Source organism: Leishmania braziliensis, chromosome 31 (genome assembly GCF_000002845.2).
Source record: "Leishmania braziliensis MHOM/BR/75/M2904 complete genome, chromosome 31".
NCBI classification, from domain to species: domain Eukaryota; phylum Euglenozoa; class Kinetoplastea; order Trypanosomatida; family Trypanosomatidae; genus Leishmania; species Leishmania braziliensis.
The window spans coordinates 42,525-70,087 of NC_009323.2; the positions used below are offsets into that span (position 1 = coordinate 42,525).

Consider the following 27,563-nt stretch of genomic DNA (forward strand, 5'->3'; position numbering starts at 1 on the left):
TTCTCTCCCATCCACCTATCGATGACGGGGTAGGCGGGGGAGGGGGAGCAGCCACACACACACGTGAGGAAAGAGAAGCGGATAGGTGTGAGGGAGCATGAGAGAGAGACAGACAGCAGTCTGCAAACAAGGGGGCGGGGCAGAAGGTGAAAAAAGCGGGCCGACGGCACGAAGGAAAAGGATCCACAGGGAGGGGAAGAGGAGGAAGAGCAGACGACAGGAGAGCACAACAAAGTAGAGAGCGACAGAGAGGGGAGGGGAAGAGGGCTGAACATGGGATTCCAAGATAAAACAAATGGCAAAAAAGGGACAAAATACGGCTAAAGAGAACAGCTTACAGTAGATGGTGAGGAGCACGGTAGGCAGACGAAGGTGGAGAGGGGCGCCGAGCTCAGCGCAGCCGCCATGGCGACGTGTCAATGGGGCTGGCGCGCATTTTCTCGTAGCAAGGCAGCGCTGGTGGGGGTGAACGAAGGGGGAACGCATCCGCGCTACGCAAAGCGAGAAAAAGAGACACACAGGAATAGACCATTAACGTGACGGCTACCGCAAGGAGTAAGGACACGACGACAACAACGAGCAGAGGCAACAGTGCTCTGCTCAGGAAAAAAAGAAGAGGAGCAGTGTGAGGAGAACAACACACAGAGACATGAACAAGAGAGCGCCGCACGGAGTCATCGCTCTCGCCTACACTTTGGTCTTGCTGTCCTCGTCGCGGTTGTCTCCGCCTTCAACGAGAGGTGGAGTCCAAGCACAACAAGATCAACTGCAACGTACACGACCACAGCGATACCCGAAGAGAGAACGCGTAGGTAGCAGAAAAAGTCGAGAGAGCATGTCGAACAAGGAAGGCACCAAAGAAAGCCCCGCATCTGCAGGAACCACGACAAGAGCGATCAGCACCAGCTAAGGGGCAGGACTCCCACAACTCTGAGGTGCCCAGACAGTCACTCACCATGCGGATTCCCTGACAAAAGCACGACCTCCTCACAGCTCCAGCTGCGCATTCGCCGCGTTGTCGGCGCGCAGCGAGCCGCTCGTGATCTGCGCCGCAGCACTCTCGCCGCCACTGCGCAGCAGGCGCGCACGCTTGATCTCCTCGCGCTCCGCCGCAATCCTCACCTCCTCCTGCTTCGTCAGGTGCGACTTGTACTCCACCATCTTGCTGCGCCGCGTCAGCACCTCCTCGTTGTTCTCGTCCACCGGGTGGCTGAACTCGATGCCCGCGGCGTCCAGCGCCTCCTCCGACTCCTTGAAGTCGTCCAGCGCGGCAGCCTGCTTCTCCTTCAGCATCGCAAGCTCCTCCTCCACGCCCTGCCGCAGCTTGTACAGCTCCTTCTTCATGTCCGCGTGCTTCTTCGCGTTCGGGTCGAATGTCTCCACGCAGAACTCCAGCTGGATGTGCGCAAGGCGGATGTTGCGGTCAATCTCCTCCAGCCGCTTCTCCTTCTTGTAGATCAGCGACCCCAGCGTCAGGTACAGCATGCGGAAGTACTCCAGGTGCTCCTTGTGCACCTCCAGCCGCAGCGCCGCGAGGTCCTGGTTCGTCTTGTCGTACCGAGACTTTACGCTCGCGCATCCCTCCGACACCAGCTCCTCCACAAGCCCAGTGCACCGCATCGCGAGGTCGCAGTTGTACACCGTCAGCTCCAGCAGCTTCTTGTGCTGTGCGGCGATCTCCAGAAACTGCGCGTTCTCCACGCGGCGCTTCTCCTCGCGGTCCACCTCCTCGATCCGCCGCTTCACCTCATCGAACCGGTCCGTCCCAAGCCTCTGCAGCTGCCGCTCCAGGTCCTGGATCCTGTTCCACGTCTCCTCCTGCATCTCCTCGTTCTCCTTGATCGCGCGCTCGCTGCGCTCCTTGTTTCCAGTGTACCGCTTCGTCGCCTCCGCGTCCTCCAGGTCCGCCTTCTGAATCGAGTCCTGGATGTGCTTCAGATCCGTCTCGCACCGCTGCTTCAGTCGCCGCTTCGCGTCCTTCATCTGGCTCGTCTCCTGGTTCGCCTGCTTCTGCACCTCGTAGATCTCCTTGAACTGCGAGTTCTCTTCCTCACACTTCCCGATCAGTCCGAACTTGTCCTTCAGCAGCTCGATCAGTCGCTCCTGCAGCTGCACCTTCGTCCACATCTGCTCCTCCGCAACCTGCATTTCGCCGTCGTGCATCGCAACGTTCTGGATCTCGTTCGTCTTCTCCAGCTGCGCAAGCTGCGTCTTCATCTGATCGTCCGTCGACGCAAGCGCGTTCTGGATCTGCGTCGTGTTCATGATGTCCTCCATCATCTTCACCGTCCGCGTCGGCACCTGCGCAAGCTGCGTCGCGTCCAGCTGCGACCGTCGCAGCTCCTCCTCCACCTTCTCCATCTTCGCGATGCTGTTGTCGATCAGCTGCGTGAAGCTCACAACGCGGGTCTTGTTCCGGTTCTGCCGCAGGTCCTGCAGCACCTTCTTCACCCCAATGATGTCCATGAACTGCGGCTTGTCCTCCGGGCGGTACAGCTCGCGCTGGCTCATCTCCAGCCCGCACACGCGCATCAGCTTCGCCAGGTCGTACGCCTCCATCAGGTTCCACTTCGTCCCAACCTCCACGGACGCGAGCAGCTCCTCACCCTTCTCATGCGCGCCGCGCAGCTTCTGCCGCTGCGTCTCCGACCAGTCAGAAATGTGCAGCTCCTGCACAAGCTCCTCATTCTCCAGGCACGCCGTCTTCAGCTTCAGGTTGTGGATCTTCTGCTTGCGCGCAGCCTCCAGCCCGGTCGCATCCTCAGGGGACATCATTGTGGCTGCGGAGGAGGGGTGGGAGAGGGAGAGAGAAGGTGTAGGGTGTATATGTACAAGGGAGGGGAGTAGTGAGGAGTGCCAGGAAAAGAGCAAGACGTAAAGTAATCGAAGCGTTGGTAATGAAAATAGGGGTTTGCGTGTGTAGGCGATGTACACGCGCAGGAGAGGGGTGTATTGCAGGAAGAGGAGAGTGAAGGAGAAAAAAGAAAAAGGTGAGTAGAGTGTTAGTCGAGTGGGAGGGAGAGAGTGCTGGCAGCTTTCACTGGCGGTGGTATTCGGGTACGGTGCACACATGGAGATGTGGGCAGATGTGGTCAGGTGTTGGTGTGTTGGAGGATGGTGTTGTTGTTTATGCGCATAAGGGATGCAGCCAAGGGGGTGGATGATGGGGTTTGTGCCATGGTGGTGTAGTGGAGAAGGACAGATATGAAGTGGGTGTGTTGAAGTGGAGAAGGGAGGGTTGTGTTAAATGGATTGGAAGCGGAAAGTGTTGATCTGGCACGAGGATTGATTACTGGTGTCTGCCTCAGGGCTTAGCGACTACTTTCTTCCGGAAGTCCGAAAAAGGTTTGACGCTGGGTCATAGATGGATGACACAACGGGGCTACCTTAGCACAGGGGCTGCAGAGGCGCACCTAGTGGGTGCGGGGTGGAGGTTACAAAGATGAACAGAGTGTCAACGGCTCAGCAGGGATAAGCGCGCAGGCACTTAAAACCCACTCGAGAGGAGCAGCTACGACAGAATGAGGCTCGTATATATACGTACCCACTCACTCACTCCCACCCTACTGTGTGCCACTGTGCAGGGGTGCTGCAAACATGACGAGAGTCGAATACGTGCCGCCACGTGAATGCTTCTGAGTGGTGGTGGGTGAGTGGTCATCTCTGCTTGAGCCTTGTAGTGTACGGTGTATGTGTGCAGCGTACACTACCACGTCATTAGTGTGCTCATTGCGTTTTACCCAGCCCCCTTTTTCTCCTTTCCTTCATACATGAGCATTACACATCAGCCAAACACAAGATGGACGGACGTGTAACTCAACACAGACGGGACGCCGAAGGCACGGCTCACAGCCCAGTGACAACGTCGTGTTGTTGTTGATTGGAGACGCCTCCTCGCTGCAACCAATGCGCTGCTACGCGATGGGGACCGTTTCGGCTTAAATTTGCCAAGTGCACACCCGCCGTGCAACGTTAATGAGCTTTACGCGTGCGTGTATGCACCGAGGGTGGTGGTGGTGGTGGGGGGGGGGGGTGAAATGCGTAGCAGGTGTTTGCAAAGTCGTCTTGACGCCTATCAGCAGCTCCTCCTTGCTCGTCTAGAGAGACTTGTCGGTGTAGACGGCCCAGTTGCCGCCGGCGCGGGAGTAGTGGTCCATGGGATACTCCTCCCCCCACTGAGCATTGCCCAAGGCCACCTCAGCCTCATACGGAGAAAGCAGTGGGCGGTCGAAGGCGTAGCCCCAGTCGATAGAGAGTCGTGGGCACGCAACTTGGATGTAGCAGTCAACATCCTCAAGTAATGCCATCTTCTGTGGAAAGATCTCCGACATGAGGAGCAGCGTCACGCGCTTTCCATGACGCTGCGCTAGCGCAATGATGCGGTCAACGACGCGGGGGTGGCCCTGGCGGCCTAGCGTCCCCATTACAATCGCAAAGCTCTGAGCCACCTTTGCCTTCTCGACCGCCTCACGGCGAAGGGCGCGCATCTCGGCCGTGGCGTAGGTCTCCTGCGACAGCGTCTTCTTGTATGGGTCATACTGGAGCGCGCTGAGGTCCGGGTGCGCAATGAGGAATGACTCCACGTGAAAGCGCCCGTCGCCGACGTAGAGCACTGAGTCTACCTCCGCAGGGTTCACCTTGGGGCTCGTGCAGCCGAGCACCTCACCGGTTGACAGCGGCCTGTTTTGAGGGATGACGACGGGATGGATGAAGTGCTCCTCTTGCAGCACGCGCAGCCCTGCCCTCATGGACGAGATAAACTGGACAGTGCCGATGCATGCAACCCGCGCATCTGCGGGCACGAGAGCCTTGACGGTGTCAATGAAGTGCTGCACATCAATGTCGATCTCAACGAAAACGTACATCATGTTCGCCACAATGCAGTCTTTGATGGAGATGAGGCAGCTGTGCCCATAATGGATGAGGAAGTCGCACCCTAGTGCAGCGGCCGAGAAGTCATCGACGCAGCACGCCCCATACGTGACATCGCCCAGGATGACCATCTCAGACCCCGTAGCCTCCTCGAGAATATCAGCGATAGGGATGGAAAACATGAGTAGCCCTTCAGGAAACTGTAAGGCAACGCGGCGGGCATTTTTTTCCTTGATGCGCTTGATGCACTTATCAATCTCGAAGCGGTAGTTGGTGGGGAGGCCCAGCTTACGCTGGGCCTCCCGTTGCTGCCGCTGATCGTGCTGTACGTCGTCGAGTGATTCCATGGATCCCGCTGCTGCTGCCTCTTCGCACCGTGCTCGTCCGAGAGACCCTTTTTCCTCGTTTTTTTTTTGGGGGGGGGGGCACCGCCAGTTCGGTAGTGTTTCGCTTTTCAGTCTGCACGTATTTGCCTGTACGCGCGCTTCTCACTCTGCGCCTGCGTGTTTCTGTTGGTATCAGCGCCACTTTTTACTCCCACTTTGCCGATCGCATGAGCGCTTCTCAGAAAGAGGAGCGCACAGACAAAGAACTCATAATAGCAGCGCGGAAAGCACGTGTAAAGAGGGGGGAGGGGAAGAGAAGTAAAGGATGGGGAGGCGAAAAGGGGTGAGGAGTAAAGGAATCCGTCTTGATGCTACATGAAGAATGGGAAAGTGCCTGGAGTGGTGCGGCATCGTGAGATCGCGATAGATATCAGCTAACATACAGGTGCGCCTGTCCACCCGCCGTATTTCATGCAAAAGCGGAGAGAAGGAATCGAAACTGGTCACACACGTGCCTACTCAGTCGGGTTAACGGCAAGCGTACATCATGACGTCCGGCTCGAAAGTTGCCCAACTACGACGTGTACACGAATACACACACACACACAAAACGCACCCCTCGCGCATTTTGCGTGGCTCTATATGGGGGAAAAGGGAGACGGAAAGAGGGGGTTCGGTTCAGATCACACGCACCACGCAACACTACCGCAATGCACCACCTGTGTGTGCACGAGTGCGGGGGAGACAGGAGATAGAACGAAAGCGAAAACAGCAAGACACGAAGAGAAGCCCACGGTATTCATCTTGCTTTCGTTCTTCCTTCTCTGTCGCTCTGTGTGAGGCTACTCGGTAGCCGCCGTCTCCGTTCGACTGCGCTTTCGTGACCGTACACAGCGCAGCAAGTCCATCCCAGACCGCGACGTGTCTGGCACGCACAGAAACTGAACCAAGTACTCCAGCCGCAGTATAGGGCAGACGATGGAAGCAGAACGCGATGCGAAGTCATCTAGCTCATCCTCGCTGAAGACGGCATCATCCGCGAGCACAAGCTCTGTTGACGACGATGGCTCATTGCCACGCTCCCTCGGCGCCGCCATCACCTCCGCGGCGGTGGCGGCCTCCAGAGACGTGCATCCGCCGCTACGAAGCACTCGCAGGAAGCTTGCGGCACGGGCGAAGTTGGTGCAGCACACACGCACTTTCCACGACGCAAACGGCAGCTTCGACGCCTCGCGCTGCACCCGACAGCCACGCGCGAGCGACGCTACGGAGCTGCGGCAACCCAGTGACGCAGCCACCTCGGCGCTCCACTCAAACGGCTCCTCGCTGACAAGATACCCCGCCTGCGCACACGCCGCGACGTACGCCGGCGTCAGAATCCAGCGCCCCGCGGCGAGACAGCAGAGGAACTGCTCCGTCTTAGAAGGCTTTGCGGTGATGAAATGCGTGCATTCCTCCGGTTTGCTCGTGCACTGAACATGCGGAAAATGACACGCAAAGACGTCAAAGTGGCTCTTGAGCACGTCCTTTGTTACCAGGAATACCGCAGAGGTGGAGGTGGAGCGGGGATAGATATGGGTGCTTGCTTCAGCGATGCATCGGGCAGGCGGTATGGCGGCCCCGACTGCCGCCTTCTCTCCGGCCTCGGATATTGCACATGAGGTGTCAGGCGAAACTGCTAGCGGGGCTGCGGGAATGCCACCGTCCTCATTGAGGCCCATCTGATAAAAGATGATCTGTGATTCATCCGAAATGGTGCCGCCCAGCAGTTGCTGCCTCTGCTGAATCATATGCGATTGTGCAGAGATGCGACGACGGAACTTGCACCGCTCGATGCACAGGTCAGCGACAGTGGGCGGTGGGGTAGCCGCGTACGATCCAGGTCGTTGAATTTGGTCCCCCCTATCGCTCCCAGATGGAGCGGAGACAGCGGATGCATTCTCTGTGGTACGGGCCGGAGGGTGGGGATGAAGCGAGGCATGCACCGCGGCAGCCCCGAACAGTGTCCGTGGTAGACCAGCCTCCAGCTCCCCTAGAAGGTTCTCGAAGCTTGGTGAGCACTGGGTGGCGAGGTATGTGTGGGAGGACAATGCTGGGTCGGCGTGGTGGTGTAGGGTCGCGGCGAGATCGTCCTTTGCGTAGGTTGCACCGCCATCTTGCTTGTCTATCGACGATGATGAAGGCGCAGAGTGGGACGGGGCAGGGGAGGGTTGAGGAGGGGTGGTGTGAATTGCCTGCAGGGTCGAACGCACCGCCGCTGCTGCCAACGAGGATTCGCCACCAGCTTCCTCGTCGTCATAGTCTCTCAGACGATGGGGTGGTGGGGCTGGCGAGACAGTTTCACTGGCGTGTCCAACGGCTGTGCTGCGCTGCTGGGATGGAGCTGCCTCCTCCTCCTCCTCCTCTTCCACTGCTCTCCCTACTACTGCGAACTTCTCCAAACCTCCCTCCAAGACACATTCAATTGCGTCCTGCGAGCGAGGACAGTGAGCAAGGGATGATGATGACTGGCGCAACGCTGAAGTCTGCATAGCGAGGTTTGTCGCCATAGCTGACGTCGATGAAGGTTCAGAGATCTGCAACCCCACCGAGAACCTCTCCTGGGAAGCTTGGCAGCTACGTGGTAGCGTCGTGCACGTGGCATTTGTGCGGGCCTCTTCGGTGATAGCGAACGCTTCAGGAGTTGGAACCTTCAGCGTGAAGAAGTCCGCATCCAGCCACTGCGCTTGCTGGATAGATTGATAGACCCACTCCACCCCGACAAGACGGCAAGTCGACGTCGAAGTCAGCGGCGCCGACGAGTGCTGTCGTGGGCGCGAAGTGTGCCGATAGTGGTGCTGGGCGAGCACAGCAACCTTTTGGGAGGAAAGAAGCTGGCCACGAGGTGCCACTAGATGCGTCGTGTTGCGCGGGAGGTACGGGTCACTCACCGACACTGTGGGAAGGCTGGAAGCGCTGCCGTATTGCTCACCACCGCTGCCACCAAGCACGAGGGCTTCTTGCACCCTCACCGGCAGCCCAGACTTCTGCAGTGCTGAGAGTAGCGCGTACCGGTCTGCTGGTGCAAGGCCCGTGAAGGTCACCACGGGACGGAAGACGCACTCAACGCGGAAACCGACACATGACAATCGGCGCTGTTCCAGCCGACACTGCAACACCCACTGCCACGACACGATTTGCAGGCCAGGACGCGGGTAGAGGCACTCCTCCACGCCTTCACCAAGGATGAGGACATGTGTCGTGAACGGCGTAAGCTTTGGAGAGAGAGTGATTCCCATACTGATCAGCAGATCGTGCCGCTGCGTTGTGAGCCTGTGCGGGGGGCTGCAGTAGGCGACAACGTCAGAGAACTCATCGGCAAGGGGGCGCCGCGACAGCCCTGGTGAGGAGGAGCAGGGAGTTGTCGATGCAGTGGGCATGACCTGCAACGACAACATAGACGGTTGAATGGAGCTCGGTATACTGTTGTCGAAACCTTTCCACGCTCCCTCTGTATCACAAGAGCCTTGCACCCTGGTGATGCTGAACCCACGACTAGTTAAACTGGATCTGGGAGTCGGTATGGCAGACTGCGCCGGCAGCGCTGAGGGGCGCACCGACCCGCAGACCAGCACCTCGTTAGCGTTCGATGAGCTGGGAGAGTCAGCGGGGGCACCAGTTGGGCTGTACCCTACCTTGGGTTTCAGTTCGAAGGTGAGATCTTTGTGGGCGCTGCTGCTACTAGTTCTGCTAAGCCCGCTGGGCGCCTTGAGCGACGACATGTCACGCACTATTTGTCCTGGTGCCGCGTCCTCGACTGGCAGGTGGTGACCGCAGAACTGCTCGGTCGAGTAGCGCAACACAAACTCCTCCATTGCAATGACCGGTACGCCGCGCTTCCGCGCGAACCGAACTTTGTCGTTTGAGGTCACCGGAGAAGACGCGGACGGCGACGTGAAGCCGAGCGCCGCTGCAGATGCAACCAGCAACCCGCAATGTCGCGTTAGCGTAGCATTGTAGGTGGCGTGGCACGCGCCGCATGCAGCTTGCACACGCTCTCGCTCAAGATGATGTAGGCCCGTGGTGCACACCTCTTTCCCAGTCAGACTGCGACCGATGTCGAAGCGGCCCGTGAACTCCATCGCGCAGGCACCATCGGTCACCCATTCGATGGAGACGCACGGGAGTCCGCGCATACGTGCTACTGACAGCTTTCGAGATGCTGCGCAGGTAGCCGAACCGACAATAAGCACCTGGGTGCGACTAGTGAGGTCCCCGCACCAGCATAAGTCGCTGTGCAGAAGGCGCTGGCGGATGACACTCAACTCCTCCCCGTAAATGCCGGTGGTCGTCACCTCAGGTCTGGTGGCCGGAACTTCCATGCTGCATACAGAGTAAACGCTAAGTACAAGGGATTGAGTCAACGAGCGCACCAAAGGGGCAAAAAAGAGCTTCCAAAGAGAGGGAGAGAACTTCGCTTTGCAGCCGCAGCATCGAGAGAGGAGCAGGTGGAATAGCCGGGCAAGAGCGTGGGCAAGCAACCAGCGGCCCACGTTCAAGGAAGAAAGAAAAAACGAGGATGTTCCCTTTTCTCTTATCTTTTTTTTTTTCCACTGAAAAAACGAAAGCAGTGCTCAACAGTGCACGATACAGACTCAGATGCTGCACAATCTATGTCGAGACTTCTGTGCGCTCGTATAAGGTACCGCTGCAGGAAACGGAGCGAGGATGGCGACGAGAAAGCCGCAATGCACAGACAGTTGTACACTTAATTTAAGAACTGAAAAGAAAAGTTACGGTATCATCTAGCAGCGAGGGTAAACAGGGGTGAGGTCATCGGAGACAGAAATGAAATGCAGAGTGGAGCTGGCGCAGTGAGGCAGGAAATCAACAGAAACGCAGGAGGACAAGAGAAAGCAGGCAAAAACAAAGAAAAGAAAGAGAGAAGAGGACACTGAAAAGGGATGCAGAGATGAAGGGACGTTTTCCCACCTTCGACCAATGAGCACAGAAAAAAATGCGCAGGGCGCGGGCTCAGGATGGAGCAGTAGGTTTCTCTTCCCACACCACTCCCCTTTTTGCGTATGTCTATGTATGTGTGTGGGAGCAACATACATACATAGACAGCTTTTGATGCCTGCTTTTCTCTCCGTGGCAAGGCACGACGTGACAAGGTGGCAGGGGTACGTGCCTCAGACCACTTGTCTCGACGCCTCTGCTCGCCCTACTCTCTCTTTCTCCTTTTTGTGTGTCTCTAATGCTGACTGCGGCGGCGCAGCACGATGCGGCGGTCCAGAGGAGAGAGAGCAAGAGGCGGAGAACACGCTGATAGGTAGCCCTTAATAGGGTTTTTTTTTTGGGGGGGGGGACAAAGTCCAGAAAAAAACGGCACGGACGTATGAGAGCGAGGGAAAGCCGTAGAGAGGAACAAGAGCAGGATAAGGAAAGAGTGGACCGGTATGCAGTATGCCAAGAGATGAAGCAAGGGGGTGGAGAGAAGCCCCTTTTGGTTTGCTTCGACGCATTCAAAGGTCAAGGGTAAATGTATTCGAGATCAGTACTGCCGTGTGCCGTGGAGGGGTCAAGTGGAAAACAAGCATACCCTTTCATTGACGCGCACTCACGTGTGCACAAGCATTGCTGCACCACGCACTGAAGGATGACTCCACATCTAGACGACCAGCAACACAGCAGCTGGGCAGTCGGGATAGCCTGAGCCACTGCAAAGCTGACAACGGCAACTGTCAGGCACACCCCGTCGTATTTCGATTGAGTACTTCTTTTTTTAGGCTTTCCACAAAAGAAAATAAAACGAAAGAAAAACTGTGCGAGGAAGCTGAGCTCCAATGAAACGAAACAGTGCAGAATAGTGAAGAGGCTGTGTCAGGGAGAGAGGGGGAAGAGCAAATGTGCTCATGCTCACACACGCACACACACACCACTACCACCACCTCCTCCTCCTCGGCACCCCTCAGATTCACCAATGCGTGCCACTTGGTTCTCTGAACCACTTGTTTTGATTCAATTGGGGTCCTAGCAAGATTCACAGGCACGATGGAAGAGCGCCGTTCCCTACAACTGTCTAATAGAAGAAGCCGAGCACCTTACCACCAGTGTTGCGGGAGCGGGCCTCCTCGTGGTCCATGATGCCGAGCGAGGTTGTCAGCACGACAAAGCCGAACTGACGGGAGGGCAGGATGTTCTTCATCCACTTCTCGTAGTCCGTGGTGGCGCAGTCGAAGCGCGGGCAGATGGCGCCGCACTTGTTCAGGCGGCCATTCAGGTTCACGACGATCTTGCCAGCGCGATGGTCGTCGATGATCTCGAACTCGCCAATGTAGCCGTGCTTCTGCATCACCTGCAGGAACTTCACCACCACCTTGGAGGAGGGGCGGATGAGCACCTGGCGCTTGCCACGGCGCTCCGCGCTCGCAATGGTGCGAAGCGCGTTCGCAAGAACGCTCATCATTGTCATCTTTGCTATAGACTGCACACAAGCAAATGGGAGAAAAGGAAAAGTCACCCCCTCCGAATCAGAGATCAGTTTTATGGAAAGTGCAGAGAACAAACACGCGTACGCGCGGGTGAGTACCAGGATAGGTGCGCACGTACATGTTGGGGCACATACAACATGAGACAAGGCGGTTTGAGATTAAAGAACGTTGGGGTGGTTATGGTGAGCCCAGATGACATACAAGGAGAAAAAAAACGTGTGCAAGATGAGGCGTGGAGTGCAGTGATAAGTTCAGCGCTGTTGATTCTCTGAGAAGCCTCGGTATCATGTGAAGAATCAGCATCGTCAGATGCGACTACGAGGAAGACAAATATAAGAGGGAAGGCGCACGAGCTTCAGCGCAGAGGCAAACCCCTTGATGGGGCACGACCTATCCGCCTCCTCGCTGAGGTACAGCTCTCCCTCTTTAGAGAACTCCGCTTTTGTGTCTTACGTCTAAAATGGCGGAGCACGGATAAAACGGACGCACGCCATTTGCACCCATGCCGATGTTACTTGCGTGAGGTGGAATGGGGAGAGAGCCAGCATGAATCAGATGTGCAGACACTAAGGTTAGCAACAGGCGTCTATGTTCTTCGGGTGAGGTGAGTGTTAGCTACTTTATAGCATCCCCCTGGGATGCAACGCGGTACTCCATTCCCATTTACTTACAGGGGTGAACACACTCCAAGGAGCTTGTGAAACTGACGCCCCATGGCAAAACACATGGGGCAAAATACTCATACACAAATGCTCACACACGAACAACTAAGCACAAGTCGGAGAAGACCAGGAAGGAGTGGAGGAGAAGAGATCAACAGGCTTCTGTCAAGGTGTACGAGAGCGACCGAGTCAGATAAAAAAATCGTGACAGTCGGGAGAATCAAGCGAGCAACAGTCCACTCCACAAGCCATCCTTTCACTGAAGCAAAGCATCAGTAGAAGCGCTCCATTTTGGCAATGGAAATGAACGCGCTAGCTTCCTTTCGAGACGGAGCGGGGTAAGCAATTCTGCCCTCAGATGGCACGGAGGAAGGGAACGCAACCGCGACGCACGCTTTCAGGGTCGGGGGCGACGGCGCAGCGCCATTGCAGATGGCAGCAGTGTCTGCGCTGCGCAGTGGTGGGGATAAAGAAAGAGTTTGCTCGAGCGCTTTCGCTGGCTGCTGCTGATTCTGCGACGCCTCTGCTGACGGTATGGTCGCTGATGGCAGTTCCTCTTCAACCACCGAACCTGTAACTGATTGAGGCATCTCTGCTGGCACTGCAGAAGGTGCAGTAGAGGTATCTGTAGCGCACGCAGTGGGCGCATGAACTATGGGGGATGAGAGAGTCTCTGTCTCCACCGTTGGTGGCGATGGTGAATCGGAACTGCGGAAGAAGGGAAGAGAGCGGACGCAGCACAGCGGCCGCGCCTCGTCTGCTACAGACGTTGTCACCTTGGCTTCTGCAACCGGGGAATCGCTGTTGCTTTGCATCACTGGAGTAACGGCGCCGGGAGAGCGGTGAGAGAGCCAGCTGCTGCCCGTTTCTCTTAACGCCACAACCGATCTCGAGTACATCGAAGAGAGGGAAAGGCTTTGCTTTGAGGGCCGCATCCCTAGTGACAGGGAAGTGGGCACAAAGCAACTTCGCGAACCCAGAAGCCCCGTGCACGCGAGCGGATGCGGGGGATCCGACGGGTGCACAGACGTCATCCGCGTATTTGAGGTGCGGGTGTCGTCGCTGGCAATGTCGTCCACCACAGCTTTCCCAACTGTGTCCATACTTGCAGTGGCGGTTGAAAGGTTAGGATTAGGCGTGCTATGCGTTTTCCCGTTCGAGTCACAGGTAGAGGAAGACACTGAGGTCACCAATGGGGCATGAGCACTGGACGGCTGCGCAACGGATGGAGCTTGAATCGATCCAGGAATGCTGCTACGAGGTGCTGGTATCTCCGGAGCCCTGCGCGTGTCTATCGTGGACTTGGTTTCATGTAAAGATGTGTGACTAGCTGCTAAGTGGGGAGGATCTGGCTGCGATGAGGTACACGGGGGTGAGGGAGAGGAGTCATGCTTTATATCTCTGTCCGAGTCGGCGATTGTAGTGAGAAGCTTCTCGGAAGTGAGGCTAAATGTTCCCTCACGCCACACCACTTTGTCGAGGGCTGCAAGGACATTTTGAATGTCTTCCAAGGTCACGTCTGGGGCATCCTCAGTGCGCTGGTGAAGCCCATTCAAGCAAGGCATTGGTTATGTAACGTGATACCAGATGGATGTATGCGAATACGAAGAGAGCGGGCCTGTGTGTGTGTGTGTGTGTGTGTGTGTGTGTGTGTGTGGGTTTGTGTGTGCTGAGAGAACTACGGAAGACAAAAGGAAGGGGATGCGCGCAGGAGGGACGGAATGAAGCGGTAGCGTCTAGTCGTAGATAATAGTTGACTTTGGTGTCCCCCTGTGTTTTATCGCCTTTCTTCCTTTGCAAGTGTCGCAGTGCCCTCTCCAAATCTGCGTGTGTGGGGATGCGTGTTAAGGCATGCGGAAGGAAAAGAGAGGTCGCCACGGAGAGAGCTCCACAAATGGTCTCGCCTTTGATTTATCGATTGCCCTTTGCCCGCCGGCGCTTCACAATGTGGTTGCCAAATTTAGTGTGAAAGGGGCAGTGGATATCGCAGTCACCCTCGTACCGTATTGCTGGAATGAGGGGTGGGAAGGAAGCGAGGTAAGGGAGGAGGTGCGAAAGCCTTCGAAATGGGCATTGAAGCTGCAAGGGGGGGGGGGGGGGGAGGAGGAAGATAGGGCGGAAGGGGAGCCAGCAACAGCATCAAAAAAAAAAGCTCTTTTGAGAGCGCCTCACAACGACAGGGAGTACACACCTTCCTCTGCTATCACGCACTTCCCAAAAAAACGAGTATCGCGTGGTCTTCGGGAGCAAAACTGGAGAAGACGTAGTGCTGCTGCTGAAACTGCTTGCCATACACAGGGGAGAGGTGGGCGCGCTTTGTGATAGAAGAACTGGCGAGTGATTGTCGCTCGGCTGCGGCCGCCTCACCGCTGGAAGCTGAGGACAACGCAGACTGCGGCACGCCGCTGTAGAGGGAGCTGCGCCAGCCGGAACCGGTGAAAAAGTGACGCTGTCCCATCAGCGACGAGGCACTCGCACGCAGCGGCGACTTTGCCAGTGACGCTTGTGGTGCGCTAGATTCTGGGGTCAGTGGCATACTGTTCTCCTCTACCTCCTGTTTCGAGAAGAGCTGCCCGTAAACACGCCCACGTAACACATACTCGCTCACCAGTTGATGCATCTGGGTAGTGAGGAGCTGGAGTGCCGATACACTGATGCTGCTTTGCTCGCGCGAGTATGCAGTGTACGGCTGGAGAAGGGTGAGTATTCGGTTTTCCAGAGTGGTGAGCTCGACGGTTGTCTCGTTTTCCTCTGCTTGCCGCTCACTTCGCTGAGCAGCACGGCGCAGCTGGTCACAATCCTGAATGGAGCTAATACGCTGGTTGTCCACGCGCACGTGTACAATTCCGTCCGCCTCCATGTCGAAGAGCTTTATAATATGTGGTGAGCTGTGCTCCAAAGCAGCAGTGGGAGATGGTACGAAAAGGTACTTGGAGAGTGCGTGTTGCGAAAAAGTCAAGAGTCGGCTTTCGTATGGCATACGATAAGTCTCCGAGCCGAGGTGCATCTTCACCAGAGTTGGAGGAAGTGTGTATGCCAACGTCATTGCAAGACTGGCACAATCTCGAGCATCCTCCCCGGTGATGAGAATCTGGTTGCCGCTGAAAAGAGCACGCAAAAGGATGTGTACCGCAGCCTCTGGCGCGCTCTCGACAGCAGTGTCAGAGAAAAACTGAAGAAGCCACAGTGGTAGCGGCTTCACCACTATTTCCGCGTCGACGAAAACCAACTGCTTCACGAATTGCAGCATTAGAATGTCACCGTTGCATAGATGTGCGGCGTCTGTATTCACCCGGTCAATACAGGACTGAGCAAACGGCAGTCGGTCTTCCAAGATCCGCTCAGCGTCACGCTGCGCAGCCTCCTTATCGTGACTCGACAAAGGAATGGGTTCCGACAGTGCTTGGGGAAGAACAACTTCGAATTGGCAATGCATATTCTCCATCACAAGTTCCTGTGCTGCAGCAGACGTCAACGCACTATCTGAGCCTGGGTCGGGAAGGGAAAGGAGCTCTGTGAGCGAGCGGAGCGGCTTCCGGCGCGACTCCTCACGTAGCTGCTCCAAGTTTGCCACGGTAGCATACTCCTGCTGATATCGAGCAGTAGCGCGCTGCGTCCACCGCCTCAACAGCACCTCGGTAAAGCAACTAAGGTAATCCCATCGCGCCACTAGCTCGTGATACGAAGGATGCAGAAATATAAGACAAAACCGGCGCTTCTCCCCGCGCGCCACGATGTCCGGTATACTGAAAAGAAAGCTGCCGACGCACGGGCACCCACTTTCTTGGTACAGCAGGCGCTCCTCTCGACTTTCATTTGACGTGAGTACGTGAGCTGCTACATAGTTGAGGTAGTCTTGGCACTCATGATGCAGCAGACCACTCGCGACATGCTTACCCAGAAGCGTCTTTCCTTCAATGAAGCACAGCAGCTGGCGTACAATAGAACTATTCTTGGCAACGCGGTTGAAATCAAAGTACTCAAAAGCGTACGTCACCTTCGGCCCGTCAAGGGCGTCAAACTCGCCAATGAAAGCAGCGGGGATCTCCAGCATTGATAAGTAAGCCTAACTTTTGCTTAAGTAATGAACCGAGAAAACAAACAGAGCCTTTCAAAGTCATGCGCCTCCAGCCTCCAGAACACGAAGAGGCAAACGACCCTAGCAGATGCACATAAAAGGGAAGCAGGTGAGTGGATAATCTGCTCACGCAGTGAAAAAAAAAAAAAAAGGGCTGCGCTTCAGTGTCACACAGCTTCCGCGCGTTTGGTGTGGAAAACTAGCAGCGTCGCTCACGAATGAGTCTGCTGGTATGTCCCTCGTGGGACAGAAGGCACACCTGCAGCAATAAGATAGTGTGAAACACTATGTGTCGCTAGTGTATCGAGATCAGGGAAGAGCAGAGAAGGATCAAAGCGAGACCTATTAAGACAAACATCGCGAAGTACACGAAATGTACACTGATAGGAGCGAGACTTTATTCAAGTACATAGCCATCTCTTTTTCTTTCTCCTCCCTTGTCCGTCATCTTGTGCAAGAGAATGTCACGTACTGCCGTAGCACAGCCGGTATTCTTCTGCACGTTTGCTTAACGAACACAATCAAGTCAAATAGCCGTTATATATAACGAGCAGCGAAAAAACTGCTGTGCGTGTGGAAATGAAAGGGAAAAATATGTAGACAAGTGAGAGACCAAAGCCACAACGACAGACTCGTTTATTAGAACGAGAAATTAGATGACCACACCAGACCGAATCGGAAGCGGTCGAACAAACTTTTGCGGCCGTTGCGGCAAACAACGTTACCCTGCTTATCTATGCCGAGAGGGATCGACATGTTTAGCTCAAAGCGTCCACTCGGTGCGATGCCGAAGATGGGTATCCGCGTAATTACGATTCCAGCACCAATAGAGCACGCACAATCCCGCAACCAGCGATAGGCATCCTTGAGTGCATCGAGCGAGTCAGTCATGCGCACATGGCCGGCGTTTGCAAAAAGGTGCATTGAAGCGATCCCGTTGTTTGGGAAAAAAAGAAACGGAAAGTTCAGACTTAGCGATGTAGCCCACAGAGCATTGCCTCCAGTTGCCGCGAAGCGACTAATATTGCCTCCCCAATCTAATGTAGAGGGCCCGACTGACTTAAACCCGCGAACATGACAATTGGACAAGAATAGCCGATCATTGAGAGGGATACGACTTCCAAAAAAGGGGTAAATTCCAGCGAGTTTTGCACTTAACTGCATACTGAAAAAGGGACCTAGTGGGATGTACTTGGACCCTTGAAATTCACTTTTCAGAAACGAAAAGTCACCACCAACAGGTCCACCGGCAAATTCATTGCAAAAGCTGATCTGTGTGCCATAAATAGGGAGTGGGTACATATTGTAGAGAAACGGATTGGCGTGGTGAGCAACGTCTGTAATGGTGAGTTGGTGCCGAACGTAGCCCTTATCCGTCGCAGAAAAATCAGCCACGTCCTCCGCAGGGATACTCTTCATATGCTTCGTTAATAGTGTCCGCCGCTGGAATCCGACCGAAAATTCAGTCGCAAGTTTGCCTTTGCGATTTGTGGTGGTTGCCTTCACCTCCTCTACGCGCTCAGAGTTTGCTAGGTGGTAGGTTTTGTTTTCCGTTTTCCTCCCTATATAGTATTCAGCACTCTGGCCAATGAGGGGAACGTTCGAGAGAAAAGAAAACGATATCGAATGAACTCGGGTCGCAGGAGGAATGTAGTTGCCTTTGACAGAGTAACGACCGCCTAATATGTTCTCAAGAGCAACAGTAATTTCTGGAATGGAAGTGTCAGTTGTAAAGACACCGATACTCTTTTTGGGCTTCTCTTCGACAACATCTAATCGAACACAGATATCGTTTTGATTTCCATCTGCAGTCGGTTCAAAATTATACTGAACGCTCCGAAAAATTCCTGCAGAAATCCACCGACTGCGGATTTCTGTAATTGTCTCAACGGCTTCCTGTATTGTGAGACATCGCTTTATTGTTTCTAGATCTCTTGCCACAACATCCGGATGTGTCTTTTCGATGCCCACCAGGCGCACATGGGCGCGAATAGGCATTTTCATTGCTACTTTGAGGTCATCCTCACAAATGTTCACCGTTTGGTGCGTAGCCTCAGTCATTATGTATGTATGTATGTATGTGTGTGTGTGTGTGTAACAGCTCCCAAGTTTTCTGTTGGGTCAGTTTTCTACATCTGAACTTGTGCCAATGGGGTAGAGCAACAGATAAACCAAGGGTGCAGTGACGAACAGTTGGAGTAAATGAAGAATTGATAGTTGTCGCTCGCCTCCTCACTACAAAGGGGAAAAAATGACCTACACGAATATACATGAAACAAGAAATGTACTTTCATGAAGTAGAATATACTTCAAAGATAGCTTTCGAAAGGTAATTTTCGAAAGGTAAAGGGTGTATGTGCTTCCATTGTTTGGCATGTATTTGATGTGTTTCTTTGCGAGACATGGCAATATAGGCATCTTTTGATGCCTAGCTGCAGTTTTTTTTTTTTTTGAGGGAGCGGATACAACGGAAGTCAATTCTCATGTTAACAATAAAACATAAGCGCGTGATTCTCAAGATGTCCGTGAGACAAGCAAGGAGATAAATACTTTTAGCACATGGTGAACAATAGCTCTCACTTTTTCTTAGCATATGAGCGTCCGTGCTCGAAATGAGGTGGATTCCATTCCCTGACAACAAGTTGTGGGAAGACACCGGGTTTCAGAATTGATGAGCCTAAAAGCATGTGAAGACACTCTTGGAATGCCTGAGTGATAGCGGGGTAGGCGGCGTGAAGGTTGCGCAAGTCATACGCAGAATCACAGTTGTGGATGGCCAACGACGCAAGTTCAATAATACTGCTGGCATGGGGACCTACTGCTCGCACACCGAGGACTTGCATCCTTTTGTCGTTTGTCACAACGAGTTTGATAAATCCTCTCGTGTTTCCCATCGCCAGTGCACGTCCAACGTATTCGTAGCTATATCGTGCCATCTTGTATCCGATGGACATCTTTTGACACTGCTGCTCATTTAGGCCGACTGCCGCAACTTCTTGATCAAGGAACATTATTGTGGATAGATTGTCAAGCTTCAGCTTCAATTGTTCCTCAGGATATGGTATGTACATGTGGTCTATGCATGCACGCCCCTCGAGTTCGGCGACGTTAACGAGAGCAGCACGTGTACAGGTGTCACCACAGGCATAAATATTCTTGTGTGGTGCTACGCGAAGAAATTCATCACGGTTAATGCGGTTATTTTCCATCTTGACGCCAATTGCCTCCAAATTCAGCTTCGAAACCATTGGTACGCGTCCGATGGAGACCAAAGCACTGTCCGTGACATGTTCATGAAGAGAATTGTTGCGAACGTCTCTAAGAGTGTAGTTAAATTTTCCTTCCTCGATGTTACTGCTTTCCATGGCAGAGTGATGGTGAAAGCACACACCCTTATTTTCAAGAAGCGTTTGTACAAAGAGTGCAATATCCTCATCCTCCATGGGCAGAATGCGGCCACTTTTTTCAATAATATTCACTTGTGTTACCCCAAAATTAGCGAAAATAGATGCAAATTCGCATCCAATGACACCCGCGCCAATAATAACAATGCTCTTTGGAAGTGGCTGCCACATGATATCATCCGATGTGAAGACAACTTTCCCGTCCGCGACAGCGGTTGGGTGGGAACGTGGCTGAGCACCTGTGGCAATGACAAAGTAGTCCGCCTCTACATTTTCCTCCGTGCCGTCTTTCTTCGCAACACCTATCAAGTTCGGTGTCTTAAAGAAGCCGAACCCAAAAACTAGCTCAATTTCAGCGTTGGCGAGAACCTCTAACGTCTGTGATTCACGCGTTTCAGCGGACGTCGTGATAGCCTTGATTAGGTTTTCGTGTTTTATCTTTGGTAGCTCACAAACAGATTTCATAAAACGGTAAGACGTATTGCCCATACTGTATCGCGCAAATTTTGACATCTCCCATAGTGTTTTTGACTGCAGAGCCCCATTCCAGAAGTCAGCACCGCCGATACGAGCTTCTTCAATTATACAAGCTTTTTTTCCCAGTTCGTAGGCGCGAAGGGCCGCGGCAATGCCGGCGGGACCGCCGCCTAACACACAGACGTCGAATTTCTTCGCTAGCGGAAAAAAAGTTTGCTTCATAGTGGTGTGTCTAAGCGCTTCCTGTTTGCAAGGAAGACACTAAATATACGTCTTGTTAAAACTAGCCGCGCAGATGCAACAGCAATGAGAAAGAGCGAGGAGAGAGTAGGTACTTTGTTGGTAATTGAAGAGAAAAAGGGAAGGCTGCATGGGGAAGGCGGCGGAAAAAGAGCCACCGCCCTTGGCGTGCAGTCCGCTATTTTACACGAGCTTTTTCCCTTCTGCAGCATTGCTGATGCGATGGGAAATAGAGGTGAAGAAATATGAGTGCAACAAATGGCGCAATTCCTGTTGCACATTTCTTCATTGCAAACAACCGTTACTGTGTGTTTTGTCGTTGTGCGAAACTCTCCATTTTTCTTCTTTGCAGGTGGCATATGTTCCTGCCCCGGCCCTTTTCGAAGTCAAGCGACCTCCCCCGATCCCTGCCAAGGCCGAGCCACCCTCTGGCGGTGGCAGGGCCCAAGCGCCGACGACGTGGGGGAGGGGGGTCCGAGCGGTGTGCCGCTGCTGATGTCGGCGGTCGGGTCCTGGGCGGCGTTGCGCCGGAGAGACCTGCGACAGTGAACGCGCTTGGGCCACTCATGCGCTCGGCCGAGGCCCTGCCCCCGATGACGGGGTCGGCGCACCGCTGCGCTGCGTGTCTCGTGCTGCCTCGCACGACCCGATGGGCCTGTGACGGGCCGTCGGGTAGGGGGGGGGGTGCTGAGCTCATGCTGCAGGGCAGAGGGTGGGGGATTGAAAAACGTTTGGCTGCCCCCAATCCTGGGGAAATGCGCTTCGCAGGTGCCAGGAGCGGAAAGAAAAGAATGCGCGCTGGAGGGCTACTGGTTTTGCTGTGTGGGGGGGGGCGCGTTGGCGGCAGGAAAAGGCGCGAAGAGGCTACTCCATCTTTTGGCGTCGAGGGAAATATGTCGTTGGCTTCGGAGGCCGCCGCAACGACGAAAGAGATGTGCTATTTTTCGGCTCGGCTGGGTCTTTGTAAAAATTGACAGGAGCGGGGTTCGAACCCGCGCCTACGAATAGAAGAGAACTTGAGTCTCCCGCCTTAGACCACTCGGCCATCCTGCCTTGTGGTTGTACGCTCTTTGCTTCCTACCCACTGACGAAGTTAGCCGGAAAAATCGTCACCAGCAGGATTCGAACCTGCGCGCGAGATCGCAGTTGATTTCGAGTCAACCCCCGTAACCACTTGGGTATGGTGACCACGGTACGACGGGGATATGAATTGCCGTGTGGGTGAGGAGGAAAAGGGCGATTGACGTTTGAGCTTGTGGGTCCTTGGCTTGTGACAGTGGGACGATAGGTGGTACCGTCCTGGCGGTATCACCCTTTTTATTGGGAGGGAGCGGGTCGCTAGTGTAGGCGGTTACTTCTGAGCCTATTATCAACTCCATGGCCGACACGACGCCTAGGTAGGGTGGAGGGCCGGCCCGGCCCCCCATCATAATCTGCGTCCGACTGACCAGTCGCGTTTCGACGCGGTGTGACACCTCATAACCGCCACCGCCGTCGACCCAGTGCTTCCTCTCGATTTTTCTTGCCGCGGTGTCGAGCGGGAAAGCTCTTCAGAGTAGTGCGTGCGTGCTAGAGCGTGCGAAGGGGGGGGGGTGAAAGCAGATACAAGGCGCAGTAGCAGGGGTTTTGTGCGGTGGCGTTTACGCACGTGCGTCATGTCTTTCTGCACTCCCGTGCGTGAGTGCAGTGCTGTGCGCGACGCGGTCGTCCAGGCAGCACCGCGCTGATGGCTTCCATGCGCGTGAGCTGCGTGGCAATGATGAAGCCCACTGAGGTGTTTTTTTTTCGTCTGAGAAGCACTTTCCCTCTCTCATATCTAGACATCCAAAGCAAGCAAAACAAATCTACAATTCACAGCGAGTAGCTGCTGGCATCACCTTCGCCTGCGGTCTGCTGCAGACACCGCGCCACGACGTTTCCCTTCCCCCGCAAACTTGAGCGCATCATACGGCTTCTCGTCAAACTCGAAGGCTGGTGTGATGTCCTTGGATGCCAGAATCTGGTGCCGGTGCGCCACCTTCTGCAGATGCTGCAGCTCCTTCTCCACCAGTGACGACAGCGCATCTGCCTCCTTTGTCTTTTGCTGCAGGAGGAGAAGCACCTTCTTGTACTCTACTTCGGCACGGCAGCTGGCGCTCTGCACAGTTGATTTCAGCTCCTGCTGCCCGCCGCGAACGTCGTCCAGATCGACACGAAGTGAGTCGACATGTTCCTTTAAGCGGATAAAGTTGCGCTTTGCCCACTGATTCGTAGCATCCGCAGTGGAATGCGTGATTTGCTGCAGACGTTCGTCAAGCTGCATCAACCGCTGCTCGCAGCGCTCCGCCGTGCATGTGCTAGTCCGCTGCAAACGCTCTTCCAGCTCTCCGATGCGCTGCTGAAGCGATACCCATTCTTCCTCCTGCCTTCCTTTGTACGCGCTCACTTGTCCCTCAAGACGCGCCACGACCTGGTGAAACGCCTGTACATCCACAGCAGCCTGCATGTCCTCCAGCTGCCGCTGCAGCTGGGTCGTCAGCTGTTCCTGTCGCTTGAGCCGCGCACGCAGCTCGTCGTTCTGGCGCTGCAAATCCGTTTCCTTTTCCTCCTGAATGCTCTGCGACAGCTTCACCAGGCGTGTCAGGTTCAGTACCTTCTCATCACTTGCCTGCACACTGCGTGTGAGGGCCTCCAATCGGTCACGGTACTCCTGTGCCGCGAGCGTGCCACCAACAAGGCGATCCAGCTCTTGACCTAGCGCACTGGTCACTGGTGCAGCGGTGCGCTGCTCAAGGTAGGGCCGTGTAGCGCCAGTTGCTGTGGTTGATTCCTGCGCACCAGATCGGAGGCGGCCCCCACCACCACTACCACCGTACGTGTCCACGTACTCCATGGCTATGACACACATACACACACACAAGCAAACGTGTACGTGCACTAACAAAGAAGCGCTGCTGGACTGCGAGCCGAGGAGAAAAGGCCAATAGGAGAGGGAAGTACAACGGAAGGGTGGGGGAAGAGCAAGTTTCACAATGCCAGACGAGGAAGAGAGAAAAGAGTGCGCATTTCAAAGCACTGTGTCTCGGTCATCTTGCAGTGTGCAGCAATCGGTGTGGGGAACTGCTGATGTGGTAGGCGCATCTGCAGTGTGTGTGTGTGTGGGGGGGGCTACATCAAGATCGGCGTCGACCCCAGAGCGAGGGGAAAGCGAACCAATGCGTACGTGAGCGTGGTATGCACGTATTGCTAGCACTTCCCCAGTCCCTAGTGGCGATACATGCTTTGGAGGGCTTCACCGTCGAGGCGCTCCTGCGCAGAGCGACCGAATACACACAGACACACACCTGAGGGCAACGTAAAATGTAGCAAACTGAGAACAAGAGGAGCAAAGGCGGCGAGCAACGATCAAATGAATACCACCTCCGGGTGTACGTCGGTATGACAGCAGTGTGCAGAGGTGACGGAAAGGCGCAGCCGTGGCCACCACTGCCCACATATCGCGCAACCACGGCTATACTAGGCGACGATCTTCACATCACTACCACCGCCATTGTCAGCCTTGAGACGCACCGTCAGTAGCTTCTTCTGCGCATCCCACACCGCATCCGCCGCTGTTTTGTGTACCTGACGTGGCAGAGGCGCAGCCAGATAGTACACCCCAGCCACCGAAACCCGTAACTCGTACGCGTCAACCTCCATCGCAATCTCCGATACGGACATCACTCGGGGCAGCTCCACGCGCACCGTGACACCATCACTTGCGGCGCTCGAAGCATCGCGCGTGAAGTCGACGCCAAGGTAAATATCCTCGGCAGAGACATTCTGCTGATACAGCACCGTGTGCGCGGGCTCCTCGAAGGTGGCGGCGTCGGAGGGGCCAGGTCGCCACAGCGTTGCCGCACGCGACTGCCCATCTGCTGCTTGCAGACTCGCCTGCTGCGCTGCCACACGTGCCGCGGCGGCCACCGAGGCCGGCCCGTCTTTCCTTTGTCGCATGAACAGAGCCATCAGCTCCGCCTGCGTCCAGATCTCGTCCCCACTCGGGCGGGCGGGTTGGGCCAGCTGTTTTTTTCGTTCCGCCTCCTTGCCGTGCGACGGCTGCGGCAGTCGCAGTTGGTGATCCACCACTGTCGGCGGCAACGCAATGCAGGCCGGATTCCCTTGCGGTTGCAAGGAAGTCGCGCCAGGGTCACCAGCCGAAACCACCACTGCACTGCTAAAGGCGGCCGACGATGCCTGCCCCTCGAGGCTGAAGCCCGTGGCCTGGCCTTCTGGACGCTTAAAGGTGCGGTTGCTGTCCAGCATCGAGGCCAGATTCTCCAAATCACTTGCGCTGATCGTCATTTTGATCTTGTTGCTTCAAATTGAGAGAGGTGCAGAGAAGGATTGCAGTGGAGTGAGAGAGTCAAGCGCGGACGGCGCAAGGAGAAAGGGAAAGCACTGGTGAGTACTGGCTTTTGCTTTCGTTTGGCCGTCATTCATATCACCACCGCGCCGATCAGCCTTGTCCTCCTTGTTGTGAACGTTGGGTCATAGCAGCGGTATCCCGTTGCGTGTCCGCAAGGAAGGCGACGGAGAGTTGGGGGGGGGGGGTGGCAGCGCACACCACATTTTTCAGGGAGGAAGCCCTTACATCTGCGCGAACCCGCTGCACGGTGGAGCCTGTGCATTTCTAGAATTCCCTTAGTCCCGTGCGTATCGCGTTACATCGAATGGCCCTGCTGCACTCTTTAAGAGATTTTGCTTCTGCCTTTGCCTCGGCGCAGGTCTGGAAGGAGTAGAGATCACAGCTTGCTCCTCTGCGGTGAACCGGCCTCTGTGCTACTCCCGGTTGGCTCTCCTTGCCACTGGTCGATCATCTCACGCACCTCCGGGCGCGCTACAAGGCGCACTAAATACTGCTTGGCCTGCATGGCGGTCATCACAGATGAACACAGATCGCTGTTCTTGACCTGAATAACGTTGAGTGCCTTGTGATCCATGAGCGACAGCGGCCACTGCTTGCGCTGTGCTGCGTCCATGCTCCACCACACCCGCACGACGAGGAGGCTCCTGGAGTCTAGGTACTTGATTGGGATGCAGTCGCGGCGGCGCGGCTCGGTGTAGTAGAGTCGTCGCATGAGGCTCAGATACGCCTCCTTTACTCCGGCATCCTGGTTCTCTGGGTCCTCGAGTGCGCGGGTGGTGTTGTAGAACTCCATGAACTGGAGCAGGTGTGAGGGCCACCGCAGCACCACCTCCTCGTCGCCTGGCTCGTCAGCTTTTTGAAAATGGTCGCGCAGACTGTGGATAGAGTGCACCTGCTGTGCGTGCTCGAGCATCTCGCGAATCATCGGCTCCACCTTGCTCACATACTGCTGCAGCTCTGGAACGCCCATGCCCACCCCGCCAAACAGATAGCCGCGCAGGTATTCTTGTGGACGGAAGGACGGGATTCGCCAACGAGGCGGCGTATTGGCGGCGACAGCGCCGGGGCCACTATTGCTGCCGTTGCTGGTCTGCGCAGAGGGTGAGGTGGGTGAGCGAGCTGTAAGCGTTGCCGCTGCAGTGGTGTTCGTCGATGCAGCGACGACCTGGGACGCGGAGGAGCACGGTGAAGCTGCCGTGGTGACCGAGACTGTCACCGGACTGACGCTCCCGCTCAGGTTGATGGGGGATGTCGATGACGAGGGGGGTTTGCTGGGCTTGCGGGACGCCCTGCTGCAGCTCCCGCTCCTCGGTGACTGCCTCTCGTCGTCGTCTTTGGTGGCGGCTTGGTTGGACGGCGCGAGAAAGAGGGTGCCGCTGGGCAGCACGACCTGCTGAGTTGGTATCATAATCACGTAGCCGCACTGCGGCTTCAGTGTGTTGATCGGGTTGGGAGCCCGCAAGTAGGTGATAAGGTGCTCATCGACGCTTCTGGGGGCGTCAAGCATCTTTTCAATGAAGACTTGCGCACCAGGCGATTCGAAGGTGACGGCTAGCGTGCCCTCTTCCACCGCACGGCAACCAGCGATGACGGCGCCGAGGCTGTGCCCAGTGTAGGAGATGAACCACGACCCACTGCAGCCTCCATTCATTACCTCCAGTTTGTGCCGCACTGCCTTCGAAAACTGCGCTGCCAAAAAGAACTGAATAGTGGGCTGCCCAAAGTACATCCAGACGCCGGCGCGGAGGCCGAGAACTTCCGAGGTGCCACGCTCCGATATGATGCAATGACGAGAGCCGCGGTGCGCGTACGCCACGGCGAAGTAGCCCTCCTTGTCGAGGTGCAGACTTGAGCACTGAAGCAAGACCTCCCAACCGTCAGGTAGGGGCACTTGAATCGCCATCTCTGGCGCCGCAGCGCCGTAAACGTGCGCTGCCAACGTTGCGTACACGCCATGGGGTGTGAGCTGAAGGAAGCCGACCTCATGCGACTCCAGCCTTGGGCGGTTGGCCACTACATCGAGAGAGAGAAGCTTGCCATCACCGCTGCGAGCGTGCTTGGAGGAGAAGACACCCATCCGAGGACGATTGATAATGCGGTACGTAAAACTGGATCATGCACCTGAACGTATGTGTCTGTTCGCGTGATATGCTTCACCAGACGTTGGCAAGTGAGGTGCTCCTTACCCAGCAGAGAGAGAGTGTGTGGAGAGAAGCAATGAGAGCGAGGCTGAGAGGAAGTCGACGAGTCAGAAAAAAAACAAGAGAGCCACGCAACGCGTACACTACGGAGGTACCCGCGCCAGATGACTTCAATTTGTGCCCTTCACCTCCCGATTCGTATCCTCCGGCCAATAAAACACAATAGGGAACTGTTTGGTGTGTGTGTGTGTGTGTGTGTGTGTGCGTGCGTGCGTGCGGGAGGGGGTTGCTGTTGTCGTACTAAGACATAGTGTTTGCTCTCCTCTACCCCATTCGAGCATTCAGAGTTTTGGTCAAGTATTTTCTTCCGCGTGCACTTCACCGTGCCAAGAGTAGTCGTTTTTTTTTTTCGCTTTCCAATCCCCCACCCTCTGCCCTGCAGCATGAGCTCAGCACCCCCCCCTACCCGAAGGCCCGTCAGAGGCCCATCGGGTCGTGCGAGG

The 27,563-nt window shown here is 55.4% G+C and overlaps 11 protein-coding genes across 11 annotated transcripts; all 11 read right to left on the reverse strand.

The window, feature by feature from the left end:
• Positions 1-987: 987 nt before the first annotated feature.
• On the reverse strand, positions 988-2,775 carry LBRM_31_0160 (paraflagellar rod protein 1D; the record flags this gene model as incomplete). Its single annotated transcript, XM_001566967.1, has 1 exon — positions 988-2,775. One exon carries the CDS (start codon positions 2,773-2,775, stop codon positions 988-990), a length of 1,788 nt encoding a protein of 595 aa, XP_001567017.1.
• Positions 2,776-4,097: 1,322 nt separating this feature from the next.
• On the reverse strand, positions 4,098-5,219 carry LBRM_31_0170 (diphthamide synthesis protein; the record flags this gene model as incomplete). Its single annotated transcript, XM_001566968.1, has 1 exon — positions 4,098-5,219. The coding sequence occupies one exon, from the start codon at positions 5,217-5,219 to the stop codon at positions 4,098-4,100; it is 1,122 nt and encodes a 373-aa protein (XP_001567018.1).
• Positions 5,220-6,040: 821 nt separating this feature from the next.
• On the reverse strand, positions 6,041-9,559 carry LBRM_31_0180 (conserved hypothetical protein; the record flags this gene model as incomplete). The annotated part of the gene is made up of 1 exon (XM_001566969.2): positions 6,041-9,559. One exon carries the CDS (start codon positions 9,557-9,559, stop codon positions 6,041-6,043), a length of 3,519 nt encoding a protein of 1,172 aa, XP_001567019.2.
• Positions 9,560-11,259: 1,700 nt separating this feature from the next.
• Positions 11,260-11,652, reverse strand: LBRM_31_0190 (40S ribosomal protein S15a; the record flags this gene model as incomplete). Its single annotated transcript, XM_001566970.1, has 1 exon — positions 11,260-11,652. The coding sequence occupies one exon, from the start codon at positions 11,650-11,652 to the stop codon at positions 11,260-11,262; it is 393 nt and encodes a 130-aa protein (XP_001567020.1).
• Positions 11,653-12,605: 953 nt separating this feature from the next.
• On the reverse strand, positions 12,606-13,898 carry LBRM_31_0200 (hypothetical protein; the record flags this gene model as incomplete). The annotated part of the gene is made up of 1 exon (XM_001566971.1): positions 12,606-13,898. The coding sequence occupies one exon, from the start codon at positions 13,896-13,898 to the stop codon at positions 12,606-12,608; it is 1,293 nt and encodes a 430-aa protein (XP_001567021.1).
• A 638-nt stretch (positions 13,899-14,536) lies between these two features.
• Positions 14,537-16,387, reverse strand: LBRM_31_0210 (conserved hypothetical protein; the record flags this gene model as incomplete). Its single annotated transcript, XM_001566972.1, has 1 exon — positions 14,537-16,387. One exon carries the CDS (start codon positions 16,385-16,387, stop codon positions 14,537-14,539), a length of 1,851 nt encoding a protein of 616 aa, XP_001567022.1.
• Positions 16,388-17,050: 663 nt separating this feature from the next.
• On the reverse strand, positions 17,051-18,472 carry LBRM_31_0220 (conserved hypothetical protein; the record flags this gene model as incomplete). The annotated part of the gene is made up of 1 exon (XM_001566973.1): positions 17,051-18,472. One exon carries the CDS (start codon positions 18,470-18,472, stop codon positions 17,051-17,053), a length of 1,422 nt encoding a protein of 473 aa, XP_001567023.1.
• Positions 18,473-18,987: 515 nt separating this feature from the next.
• Positions 18,988-20,514, reverse strand: LBRM_31_0230 (dihydrolipoamide dehydrogenase; the record flags this gene model as incomplete). Its single annotated transcript, XM_001566974.2, has 1 exon — positions 18,988-20,514. One exon carries the CDS (start codon positions 20,512-20,514, stop codon positions 18,988-18,990), a length of 1,527 nt encoding a protein of 508 aa, XP_001567024.2.
• A 1,891-nt stretch (positions 20,515-22,405) lies between these two features.
• Positions 22,406-23,419, reverse strand: LBRM_31_0240 (conserved hypothetical protein; the record flags this gene model as incomplete). The annotated part of the gene is made up of 1 exon (XM_001566975.1): positions 22,406-23,419. The coding sequence occupies one exon, from the start codon at positions 23,417-23,419 to the stop codon at positions 22,406-22,408; it is 1,014 nt and encodes a 337-aa protein (XP_001567025.1).
• A 608-nt stretch (positions 23,420-24,027) lies between these two features.
• On the reverse strand, positions 24,028-24,855 carry LBRM_31_0250 (conserved hypothetical protein; the record flags this gene model as incomplete). The annotated part of the gene is made up of 1 exon (XM_001566976.1): positions 24,028-24,855. The coding sequence occupies one exon, from the start codon at positions 24,853-24,855 to the stop codon at positions 24,028-24,030; it is 828 nt and encodes a 275-aa protein (XP_001567026.1).
• A 440-nt stretch (positions 24,856-25,295) lies between these two features.
• On the reverse strand, positions 25,296-26,996 carry LBRM_31_0260 (conserved hypothetical protein; the record flags this gene model as incomplete). Its single annotated transcript, XM_001566977.1, has 1 exon — positions 25,296-26,996. One exon carries the CDS (start codon positions 26,994-26,996, stop codon positions 25,296-25,298), a length of 1,701 nt encoding a protein of 566 aa, XP_001567027.1.
• Between the last annotated feature and the right edge of the window lie 567 nt (positions 26,997-27,563).